This window comes from Desmodus rotundus, chromosome 10, assembly GCF_022682495.2.
Source record: "Desmodus rotundus isolate HL8 chromosome 10, HLdesRot8A.1, whole genome shotgun sequence".
Classification (NCBI taxonomy): domain Eukaryota; kingdom Metazoa; phylum Chordata; class Mammalia; order Chiroptera; family Phyllostomidae; genus Desmodus; species Desmodus rotundus.
The window spans coordinates 37,247,321-37,259,786 of NC_071396.1; the positions used below are offsets into that span (position 1 = coordinate 37,247,321).

Below are 12,466 nucleotides of genomic sequence, written 5' to 3' on the forward strand. Positions count from 1 at the left end.
CCAGGTTTTCTGGGAAGAGCCAGACTGGATGTCCGTGTCCAGCACTGTGGCCGGGTGCTGGGTGCCTCTGTGTACCATTCGGAACAGTGCAGGAGAGCTTTCACCCCACTGGTGCTGACCGCACTGAGACCTCACTCCCTCCCGCCCTCCTTCTGGCCGTGAAGTAGACAATGCACTGTCCCTTGTACCACTGACCCTGAGCCCCACCCCAGGGCGACCAGCTAAAACTTTGAAACCACCTTTGATTTTCGACCCCAAATTCTGCCTCCACAACGACCCCTGACCTTGCCTTCTGGAATAAAGAGATGTTAGCTGGCCTGCATGCAGCTCCATGCTGGGACTGCCGACCTGGCTGGCAGGCACTTTCCCTTCCAGCTAGGACGGCGTTACAAGGAGCAGCACTCTCTCATGTGGGTTCGCAGCCTGAACCACACCACAGACACCACGTTGCCTGCACTGTGACCTTGACTTGAGCCACACAGCACACACGTCATTCAGCCCCGTGACACGGTAACCACATGCAAAGCCCGTGGTCACCAGGAGCCCTGGGCAGCACCCACCAACAGTGACCCCACCCTGCTCTTTCAGCCAGGAAAGAGCTGGCCCCCTTCCCACCCTGGCCTGGCACACGCCCTATGCTGGGTCTGCAGTATTTCTAAGGATGCGGATTGTTCTGGAATTCTGCAGTCTCAGGGAGGTGGTTGGTTTCTTTGAAGCACGTTAGTTCAAAGAAATGAACCTGGCTCATGGCAAAGCCAAGAAAACATCCCCTTTGGAATCAGTATCAGCTTCCTAGAGCTGCTGTAACAAATTGCTACAGACTTGTGGCTTAAAACAACAGTTGTTTCTTTTTGTACAGCCCTGGAGGTCAGAAGTCCAAGGATGGTCTCACTGGGTCAGCAGCCAGGGGCCGGCAGGACCCCTGCCAGGCCCCTCTGTTCTGGCCTTTCTCAGTTTCTAATGGCGCCCGTGCTGCCCCCTCTCCGATGTTCATGGCTCTCATCTGCTCTGTCACTGCGTCACTTCCTCCCCTGACTCGACCCTCCTGTGTCCCTTGTGACGCCCTCAGGCCCCGCAGTCTCCCATCTCACAGGCTTGACTTCATCACACGGGCAAAGGCCCTTCTGCGAGTCAGGTAACAGTCCCGCATCCTGAGGATTAGGATGTGGACGTCTTTGGCGCCACTGTTCAGCCTACTGGCAGAGTTCTATTCAAAAAAGGCTTAGGTATTTAAAAAACTAACCTCACAAAGTCTATTTACTATAAGGTACTCTTACCCTGAGATCTCTGAGGCCAAGGCCTGTGCCCCCAGCTGAAGGCAGGGTCTGTGGTGGGGGCCACAGGCAGGGCCTTCAGGTGTTCCGTTTCACCCAGGGCTGACGCCCGTGCCAGGGCCGTCAGAAATGAGTGAGCTCTGCAGAACCCTGGGCCCTGCCTGTACCCGGGCATCCCTGCGCCTTCTGCTTTGGGTCACAGGGCCACGAGTCTGCACAGCTTTAAGGCCCAGTGGCAGGCCCCCTCTGCATGGGGTGCAGAGTGAGCAGGCGGCCTCTAGCTCAGGTGCCAGCCAGAGCAGAGCCTCCCTCCCCTGCACAAGCCTTGGCTGTTGTGTTTCTCCAAGCGTCTCTCGGAGCCACTCCCTCCAGCTGGGACGCCTGCTCCACTGCGCCGTGTGGCAGTCACCTGGTCCCTCCAGACCCAGCTCCCATGGCTCCTTCTACATGAAGGCCCCCGTCCCCTCAGCATCTGCCTGCAGGCTCCAGGCACGGCAGTGCCCAGCACAGCCAGGGGACCAGGCCACACCCCTCAGGCTTTCCACCAGGCCTCAGAGCACACGCATTCCAGGCTCAGGGGGCTTCTCTTAACCTGTCAGTGTCTGCCTGGAAATATTATGTCCGAGCAGGAGACCGACCCTCCCTCCTGGGGGACCAGTGTCAGACGTGACAGGAGAGACAGGATGATGAGGGTGCACTGCGACTCTGGGGCCGAGCTGTCCGGGTCAGATCCAAAATCAGGTTATAGCTGCGAGCCCCTGACGCTATTTAAGCTGTCTGGCCCTTAGGCCCTTCACCTATAAAATGGAAATAATAATAGCACATCTCTCAAAAGGGCTGTTAAGTGAGTTGACCCACAGAACGTGCCCAGGACAGCCCTGGCACGGGGCAGGGGCTAGTGCAGCAGTGGGGACACGCACAACGGTCACTGGGACTGTCCTCAAGGGACGGCTGGAACCGGGGCTCCAAGTGCTAGCTGCTCAGCTGTATAGATGCATTCTTGGTTCCCTGGAGGAAACAGGCCAGGGGGCAGGAGCAACTTCAGGTGGATGGGGGACTGTTTTTATCAGACTCTGTGAGCAGGCAAGTCAGCCTGCGTCAGTGCATTTCGGTCCCCCTTGCCCCCCGACCAAGAAGCCCCTATCAGGACCCACACGAAAGGTTGTTGCAGTTTATCTGTCCTTCGCTGCATTCCCAGGCCACGCCCTGACTGCTGTCCCGGGGAAGCTATGTGCCCCAGTTTACCGACCTCCACCCTGCCTTCCTCCTCCCAGCTCTGATACTGCGAGGAGGAAGGCTCAGCAGGGACCACAGACTTGGCCAGATTTGTCCCAAATAATCCAGAAGGGCCATAAGCCTGGGCAAGGGCTGGGGTGGGGGGTGCAGGAGGCCAGGAGGCCAGGAGGCAGAGGGGCTTCGACTACTGACCTGCCCCCCTGGTGCTCGCCCTGCACCGCCCTGGTCCACCTCCCAGCCCTTTCCACAGAGCGGGCAGAGTACTAGCTACTTGGGTCAAGGGGAGAATAAACATCAAGGACCCTCCAGTGGGACAGGCAGACACACACGTCCTGTGGCTCAGACCTAGCAGGGCCAGTGAGTCTGCAGGACAGGGCGAGGGGCTACACCTCTCAGACCACTGAGGACAGGCCGGAGGGTCTTGGCTGGCAGGTCCTAGGGAAGCAAATTTAAAGCCCAGAGTCCCGGTTTGCCCCCACAGGGCAGCCAACTTTGAGCGGGGATGCTGGGCTGGGCCTCCACAGAGAAGGACATGCAGGTCACGGGCCTCGGGTCCTGGAAGCTCTGAGTTCGAGTCCTACTCACAGGAGCCCATCGATAAGGTGTGCCTGGTCTACACCGGCACCCCACCTCGATTCTGATGTGGCAGTCACGCCATCCTGTGCCGCCACATGTGGCCACTGCACACTTCAAACCCATCCAGTGTGACTGAGGAACGGGATTTCTCACTTTAATTAGCTTTAATTACGTTGAAATAGCCCCGTGCGCCTGGTGGCTCCCGTGTTCGGAAGCAGGAGTCCAGGTCCTTGAGGAAGCAGCAGCCTCTGCCCCCCACCCCCGGTTAGCTCCTCACGAGGAGGGAGAGGATGGAGCCTGTGAGTGCCTGGCACAGCACAGGGAGCTACAGGAACGTCAGTACTACGTAACAGGACTGTTATTCAAACACAGGGGAAGGGCAATTACAAGCAAAGTGGAGCCAGGATGAAAAGGGGCAGAGAATTGAAGAGCTCTGTCATTGCCCTGCCAGGAGGTGTTGGGAATCACACTGCAGCTGGCGAAGCTCTGAAATACTTTTTTAGATGATTCACACGCTTTCATTGCGTTGCTCCCCCCATCTGTTTCCCATCAGAAAGCCCTTAAGATGCCTGTTTACTGGAACAGGGAAGAGTGAAGAAGGACCCAGAAAGGCTGTGTCCCTCTCTGCAGCCAGCCGGGGACGGTGAACCCTCGGAGGTGATGGGGGCACTTTCGCAAAAGAACGAAGCAGGTGGGGTGCTTGTGCGCTGTCAAGGAGAGATGGAGAACCAGAGAAGGGGCTTCCAGCTGAACAAGAGAAATGGGAGTGTCCCCCAGAAACACATGTGCACGTGCGCACCGCGCCCCCCCCCCCCCCCCCCCCCGTCCCTGCCCGGGGCTCTTCTGACACTGTCCACCAGGAGGCGGCGCTGTTTTCATGTGAGCCCAAAGCTGTGAGCAGAGTCAAGTGGACCATCCATTTGAACTTGGGGCATGGGAGTCAGCAGGGGGTGGGGCTGGTGCAGACACAGACAAGGCCTTGCTCACTAACTCGAGGGAGAGTGCAGGGTCCTGAGGGCTTCTCTATTCATCCTGCCTGCCTGTCTGCAGGCCCATAGCAGCCCTGAGGGGCCGCAAGGAGCAGCCACACTCGTGGCCAGGTGCTGCCAAGAAGCAGCTCCCCACACCCACCCAAACCGTGCCACTGCGGGGGCACGGGCCCTGACATCACCTTGGGCACCACCCACAGGTGTCCCAGCAGGACCTGCTCAAAGTGAGACCTCCCTCCAGGCCTTGGGGTGCCCAACGCCGGGGCCCTTCCCCACCTCCACGGAGGCAAAGGCTGCAGGGCAGGCCTCTCACCCTCCTGGAAGGCACACTGGTGCCCAGACCATGGGTCCCTTTATAATGAGCAGTGGCATCAGCTCCATGGTCTGCATACGGTCCTGTGACTGGGGACGCAGGAAGACGTTCCTTGCCCACGCCTGTCTGACTCTGTCCGGCCCCTTATCCATGCCCTCCATGCCCCCCATGCCCCACTCCTCCCCGACAGCAGCTCTCACATTTGGGATTGCATCTGCACTGGGATGGCTCTGTGCCGGGTCTCTCTTCTCACTGCCCATGGCACTGCCGGATCCCTGGGGGGCAGAGCCATGTGCACCCGGCACATGTGTAGCCCCAAAGCCCGGGGCCCTGCCTGGCAGGCTCGTGCCTGACTCTGTTATATGGTCCAGGAACAAATGTTTGGCCGTCTCAGTCTCTACCCACAAGCAGCTGCCTCCTTTCCACTCTTCAGTCACATCCACCGAACTGCCATCTCCCAGAAACACAGACAGCTGTCCTGTGTCGCTCCGAGTCGGGGGCTGGTGTCTGGGCTCACTGAGCAGCATCTGTGGACAACCCCCCCCACCCCAGCCACCTGCCCTCTCACCACGAATGGAATGTGGGCACTGACCTGCAGCCCTGTTTCTCACCTCTTTTACCACTGCGCCCCCAAATTCTTTCTCAGCACATCCCAACCAGCCAAAGAGATTGTGTTGAATGTTACTTCCTGCAGCTTTACTCCCTAAATAGTAGGCATTGTGAATACAGTGGATTTGCTTTCTCAATCCACAGTCCTTTCCTGCCCTAAATTCTAACACTTCTCCAGGGAGCGGAGATTTCAAATGTCCCATGTCATCTCCTTTCTACACTCCAACCTTCCTCAGGAAGGGATGCTTTCCCCACATGCAGTTTGGGAGGGGCCGTCAGGGTAGGGGCCCTGTCCTCGCCTGGCCAGAGGGCGAGTGCACAAGCCGCCCGACCTGTGCTCTCTCTGCAGGTGACTTTCAGCTTTGTACGGGGGACAAAGCACAGTGCCCACAGACAGTGACGCTGGAGGGAGGCTGCCTGCTGGCCCCTGCCACCCAGGTCTCCGAAGGAGCCTGGTTCCTTTGCACAGCCTGGCCGGTCGGCATCCACGTTAGTGCTCTCTGGTGAGTAGCCCTGCGGTGAGCTGTGTTTTGTGTAAGGTACTCTAGTTGGATCCTGTTATTTATCCCAAAGGACCCCAGTGGATCCATAACTCTGCCCACTGAGAATAATTAGCCTGATGATAGCTGAGGCCTCTTTCCACCTCGAACAACTGGATCCCAGGAACCTTCTCCACCATAAGTGACAGGGAGCCAAAGTCAAGACATAGGAAGAGGAAAAAGGAAAACCCAAGAGCTACTAGAAAGAGATTAAAAAACCAGAGGTGGATCACATTATTGAGTGACAAATATTCACCCCCCCCGGTGGGATAAATAGACGTGCCCGCCCCATGCATGGTGACCACAGTAGAACGTGGGCGGGAATGGGCCAAGCCCATGCCTTCGGCGTTTCTGGGCACTCCTGCTTGCCATTTTTGTTACACAGCGTTATTGTGGCAATAGCTGACTAGAACAGATAGTCTGTGATTTCGGCCAACTTTCAGACTAACCAATTCCAGTTGCCACCAGCCTACTAGGGTGGGGTGCCTGGAAGTCCTACCTGCCACTCTGACCTGGTTGGAGGCACAGGCTCTGCAGGGGAGCACCTGGAACTCTTCTGCCTGGTACATGGAATAATCCGTACTGGCAACGACCAAGGTGTCTCCAGGCCTCCACGACTGCACATTGTCTTCCAGAGTCAGGATGGTGCTGTTGACATTGGTGTCGACAGTGACGGTGAGTTTGGGCCTCACTGTAACCCAAAGTAGGAGGGACTGAGATAATGGTCCTTCGCCCTTGGCAGAATTCTGACCGCCTACCTCTTCCTGTCCCCTTCCTAAATAAGTAAATGCCAGGTTTGCCTATCCAAAACCCAAATCGCCAGGCTCAGTCCTTTTCAGGCTTGGTACAGGGTTTTGAAGTCAACAAAAGCCCTACCAGAAAAGAGCCATTCATTAGCTCTGGGCAGAGGAATTTTCCATTCAGCAGCCCTCAGCTGGAGTTCAGTGAGGCTGCCTCACCACACCCATTTTGCTCGAGATGTAAAACAAATATAGTTCCTCTCAACCGTTATTTGCAGTAGCTGCGAGCCTTTCCCCCAACGACCTCCTGTCCCTAATGACTGCCTTCTGGAGACGGCCAAGTGCCCCCTTGAACAAACTGGCCATTTCCAGCCCCTTCTAGCAAGCATCTCGGGAACTGAGTTTAAAATAACAGCACCCGAAGAGGCAAGAGGCTGCATGTCTGTGCAGGGCGGGGGGCGCAGGAAGGCCAGCTCTATCCTCTGCACCCTGGTTTTCTTGGGCCAGGCCCTTCCCCTTCCTGACAGACAAATGGGCAGGGTGGGTCTGCTGGCTCGTGCCAATGCCGAGCACCCTTCCACTTCTCCTGTCCATCGGGCGCTTGGCGGGAGCTCCGTTTCACAGAGACCCAGAGAGGCAGCGGCCCCAGCCACCCAAACTCACAATGCACAGCCGCCACCACATTTCTGTGCCGACGAGGCGCTGCTTACCAGGCCTCCCACACAGGAACCGCACTCGGTACCTCTGGCAGGCGTGGCCCCGGTCATAGCACACAAACCTATAATCCTGGCCTCTCTTGTAGACAACCTCGGTGCCGAGGTTTGCTCCGTCCACTGTCGTGGCCTGCGAACAGCATGGGAATTATAGAGCAAAGTCATTCTTTTTTGCAAAAGGAAGGTGATGATTAATGCTATAAACATATACTCACAAGTCTAAAATTGTCCTTGAAAGCATGTACAACGGCCCAAGACTCCTCCAACGAGGACACTGGTTGGTCTTGGAGGTGCAGGGTCCGACAGTGCCAGTGTCCAGACCAGGGTTCCTATATGTCGCTGGGTGAATGTTTTAAGGAGGGCCCACTACAAGCGGGTACTCCCTTAGGAGCTGGGCTGGCTACCTGCAGCTGCCACCAGCACCTTGAATGGTGGCGCCGTGAAGACTCACCACGTTCAGTCCACTGGTGACCCCACAGCACACGGGGGCTCTTTACAAACGCTCACGCCCAGGCCCCATCCTGAGTCAGCGATCTGACTATGTCTGGGTGTGGCCAGGCATCCGACCTTTGCAAAGCTGCCCCGGGGATTCCAAAGGGCAGTGAAGTTTGAGGGCCCCACCTTGTAGCTGTGGAGCTACACGCTCACATGTATCATCTCACCCTAGCTTTATGGCAAAACTGTGAGGTCTTTGCTGGCTTTACAGATAAGGCAATAGAGACTCAGAGACGCTGAGAGCCTTGCCCAGGGTCACAAAGCCAGCGAGCTGCAAGCCGACCTGTGAATCCAGCCCTGTCCCACCTCAGAGCCTGTAGGTGCCCTGCCCCCAGTGGCCCTCGGGGCTCCCAGCCTGGTGGCCTCCTTCAACATCTGTCTCCCCCAACTGACCGTGGGCTCTGGGGAGAGCAAGGACCAGGCTTCTGTTGTCTCCCTGACCCCAGTGTCCAGCCCAGGGCTCGGCACAAAGGGGTCTCAGCTGACAGGGGCTGACAGGGGCTGGGGGGAAAGCGGCCTCAAAGCCGGGTAGGGAATGTAGGAGGTGCACTCTGAGGAGGCTCCTGCCTGCCAGCTGGGCGTCCCAGGCTGGGTGTGTCTGGACTGGCTGTCATCGGACACGTGCAGATCCCAGCAAGGCTGCAGCTGCTCTCCTCCTGGGCACAGAGATCAAAGGCACCAGGGCTGGGGAAGTAGGCGGCCAAAGGACAGGCAGCCTGGAAAAGGGGGTGCTCTTTAGGAACTATTATTTTGAACCCAGCAGATGCCCATTGTCTTTGGCTTGGAAGGAGAGCATGGAGACATGAGTTGAGCATAACGGAAGGGCAGCCTTTTCCTGCGAGCTCCAGACACACACCACCCTCTCGGGGCTCTGCAGAGCCTCAGAGCAGGTTGGAAGTTCAAGGTCCCTCACCCGCCACACCCAGCACCTCAGACCCCCTACAGCCAGCATCTTCTGTAGGAGACCCTGTCATGCTGAAACTGAGCTGAAAACACTAGCAGACAGAGCGGGACATGTTTCAAGAGACAAAATCCAGCCAACGTTTCAAGGAAACAGTTCCTCAATTCTGCTGCTTTTTTGTTCTCTTTCCTTTTTCTAACCTGAGGGAAGACCTCGGTTTCAGGTCATAGAGTGAACAAGGCTCTGTCCCTGTTCAGTGGGACTGAGCTTCACTTTAAGTAGACACTATTGTATTGTAACTCATAAGAATTAATAATCATAAAGTAACTGGCGGGATGACCATCACCGCAATAAAATAAAGTAATTTCAACATAAAAAATTGACGGACACTCACTGTGGGTCAGGCTCTTCACGTACTGTTGCACTAAAACCACAAAATAATCCCGCAAGGGACAATCATTGTCCCATTTTCCACAGGAGGAAACTGGGACAGTCAGTCACGTGACTGGACTGACACCTGGGGCCAGGACTGAGTGTAAGCTGCCAGGGCCCAGGCCATAGGCAGCACTCAGGCTCAGGGTTGCGCAAGGGCCATCCGCATCGGCCTCCTTCACTATCTCCAAGCCTTCAGGTAAGTTTTGTTTCATTTTCAGTCTGGGATGAGCTGTGCTTTGATGGTCAGGGAAGAGCCTGAGCCCACGGAGGTGACACAGTTCCTGGAGGAGAGGGAAATGCCTGGCAGGGAGAGGTCATCTTCCAAACAGCTGTGGCCTGGAGCCTGCTGCTGACTGAGCAAAGGCCAGGAGCACCAGGAGGCACAGGCAGGACATGTGAGCATCCCCGAGGGTTCCCAGAAACGTTTGGGGAGTGGAGCCTGCTAAAGGGCTGGACCTCCCACAGCCAAGGGAGCAGGCAGAGTGAGACTATGGCTGCTTCAGCATTAAAGCTGCGGCGTTAAGGGTTGCCAGAGAAAATTAACATTAAATCCGGGAAGCATGTTGGTGGTGGTGGTGGGCGGTGGTGTGAAGGGTGGAGGTTCTGATTCTGTTGGACCCAAGAAGAGCCTACAACATGAAACTTAGGCTGAGCAAACCCTTCAGTGACACAGGAGCCAGCAGAACAAAGACCTTTGCCAAACAGCGGGCAAGGCCTCCTCCGACCCGGCAGACCACGGAGCAGAGCACCCACGCATGCCTCGAGAAGCAGTCCCTCGTCCACAACCCCTCCACGGGGCATGGGGGAGAGGCACAGTCAGGTGACCCTCCCTGTGGTCAGATCACCTGGGACAAGGTGTTTTCTCGGCTAAAAGAGAACAAAATGGGCAGGGCTGGCCTACCCTGAGTGACCTCTGACTCTCTCTCAAGCGTGCCAGTGGCCTGGCCCTTGCTCTGGGACAAGACCGGGCGTGAGAAAACGAATGCTGCCAACTCTGCACACGTCTTGCTTTCCCTGACTTGCACTGACCACACAGCCCCACAGCTGCACTGGTGAGCAGTGAGGGCTGCGTGTCTACTCCACATGCCCAGAGTGAGAGTGCCCGGGGCCCCTTGAGGTCGGTTAACTCCAAGGGCAGATCCTGAGCAAACACTGCCCGTCTGTGACTGCTGGCTTCTCCTCAGGAGAACCAGCTGTGGTGTGCTCTCGTTCTGGACTGGGCTCAGCCAGCGGCCCCAACCCTGGGTGGGTCCTGTGCACTCAAGGTCCCAAGGAAATGAGCTGAGACGTGAGGCGGAGCCAGTGAAACCCACCCCTGCGCTGGGCATGCCTGCAGGAGCAGGTGAGGAGGAGGAGAGGGCCTGTAGGTAGGATCAGGAGAGAACCTGCCCCTGCAACTCCCCAGCCAGGGGCTGGAGCCAACCGTGAGCCTGTAAACTGGGAATGCTGGTCTCTGGCCACCTGTGCACTATGAGGGCCACAGCAGCCACATGGCTCAAATGGCAAGAATGTCCAAGATCTACAGTCTTCCCCAAAATAACCAGGCAACTGTCCCGGGTTGGTACCTGTATATCAAGTGGGCGGTTGCAGATTTTTCCTGGGTGAGCTGCCCGGAGGTCTGAAATTTTCTCCCCACCTTTCATGTGTGACACTCTGTCATGGTCGATCCACTCTGTCCACTCCACGTCTAGGCAGAAAGCAAAGAGCTGGTCAGATGGGGAGGCATGTGGGGGGACAGGTCAGGCTCAGTGTATCCCCCAAGCACCCTTGGCACAGCGGATGGAGTGCCATCTGTCTGGGCCTGCCCCAGGCTGGAGAACAACTTGCCACCTCTCCCAACTTCTAATTAAAGACACCTCTTACTTCACAAAAGCAATAGATATTCTTCATTGTTGCAAAAAGGAGAAAGAGTAATTCCCACGTAAGGCTACTGGGCAGGGAGTGCTGCCACCAGCGCCCCAGGCCCCGTGGGTGGGCTCCCTGCAGGCCAGGGGGCCAGCAGCCCCGCCTCTAGTCCCTGTTCAGCACCACAGCCTGGCCCTGGGAAGGAGTTCCCTGCGGGAATGGCATCCCTCTGGGCTACTGGCCACGGCTACAGACAGACTTCAGGTGCAACTTGAGTTGACCCTGCCACACTGGAACGGCCTCTCTGGTGCCAGAGAAAAACCCTTGTCTTGCAAAGACAGTGCACCCTAGCCTTCTCCCCAAACGTCAGGTTTTTCCAAGCGGTCCCAGACACCTCACCTTGAACCCACTCGCTGGATGAGGAGACGTTGAAGTATTCACCATGGTCCGACCGGAACAGCTTGGACACCCGGGCGGTGGCTGAGCCTCGGTGACCTGTTGGAGACCGGACGTTTAGCGGCAGGCAGACCCCCAAACCCAGAGGGGTGTGAGTCTAAGGCAGTGAAGCTCCCCCAACATGGGGCTCTTGAGCCATTTCTTTAAAAAAAAAGCTCCAGGCCCATCTTCCCACTTGGAAACGGATAGTTGCCCCTCTCTTGCTTTGTGTTTGGAAGCAGAGCTGCACCTGCACTGTCTGCATCTTGGAGCCGGGGCATTTCTGGTGTAGGCCCCTCTCTGTGACCAGCCCAGGCTGTGCCTGCGGCCCCCTGCTCCAGGCAGAGGCAGCTGCTGCCGAAAAGCCCCATCCAAAGCATCTTTTTAGCTCAAACTACTACCCCTGCTGGCTCTGTCGCAGTTCCTGCCTTCCCTATGCCCTTGTTTAGGATTAAGTTGTTATCAAAAATAATACACAAAGCCACTCTTAAATGGTGCTGGAGCTGTCACCCAGAGGAACTGCCTGGCGCGTCTCACCCCTCAAGTCTTTGGGGTGTGAAAACAGGACCAAATGGCCATCACATGGGGCCTACAGCAGCCTTGCGCCCAAAGAGCTTTTGCAAAGAGAGTATGAAAGCAGGTTTGACATGAGGACTACTGGGTGGGCGGCTCCCGGACTGGGAATGAAAGCGCTGCTTAGAGGGGCACCAGCACATTTTGTTCTCTGCACCCACACGGTGCCTTTTGGCTGCGGGCAGTCACTCCCCTCCCTCTCTCCTGAGGGCCCCTCACTTTGTCTGTCTGCGGGAACACTATTTGCACGTGTGCCTGAATTAATGGTTCCCCAATAGCTATTTTTATTGATCTCAAATAAACACAGGTTGGCTCTCACTTTGAAAGGCCTTTTACTTTCATGTTAACAAGACAGTGTTGAGTTCTCCAAAAATGTAAGTATTATCTTGTTAGTTGGCCTTCAACAGTGTTGGCTTGTGGCCCTTGGAGGGAACAGGGTCAGGCTGCAGGTATGGGGAGCTGGGTCGGCACACTCTGAGGGCAGGCTGGAGCGCCTCCGCCAGAGACACTGGGAGGTGCGCCAGCCATTATTACCGTGATACTCAGCGTGGTCTTCCACGGAAGCGGCAGGGTTTCCCTTCACCGTCAAGAAACTCCACGGGTGCCTGAAACCAATAACAGTAGAAGTGAAGGTCTTCACACATCTGAGCCCAAGCTGGGGGCAGGTAGGACACAGTCACTTGGCAAGCAGCCCCCTGGGGAAGTGAGTTCCTGGGATGAGGTTCCTTTCTCTGCAAGAACAGGAGCTTTTCTTGTGAGCACTGGGCTTCCTATCCACCTGGCTTGCCCAGTG

General features: G+C 56.7%; 1 protein-coding gene across 10 annotated transcripts in view; it reads right to left on the minus strand.

Moving 5' to 3' along the window:
* The window catches only part of CEMIP (cell migration inducing hyaluronidase 1), a 111,787-nt gene that overhangs the window by 28,605 nt on the left and 70,716 nt on the right, over positions 1–12,466 (minus strand). For all 10 annotated transcript variants that reach the window (XM_053912656.1, XM_053912648.1, XM_053912650.1 and 7 more), the window contains 5 exons: positions 12,208–12,278; positions 11,065–11,160; positions 10,386–10,507; positions 6,987–7,119; positions 6,036–6,227 (listed from right to left, as the gene is read on the minus strand). In XM_053912656.1, coding sequence (XP_053768631.1) covers positions 6,036–6,227; positions 6,987–7,119; positions 10,386–10,507; positions 11,065–11,160; positions 12,208–12,278 — 614 coding nt within the window. The remainder of the gene's footprint in view (positions 1–6,035; positions 6,228–6,986; positions 7,120–10,385; positions 10,508–11,064; positions 11,161–12,207; positions 12,279–12,466) is intronic.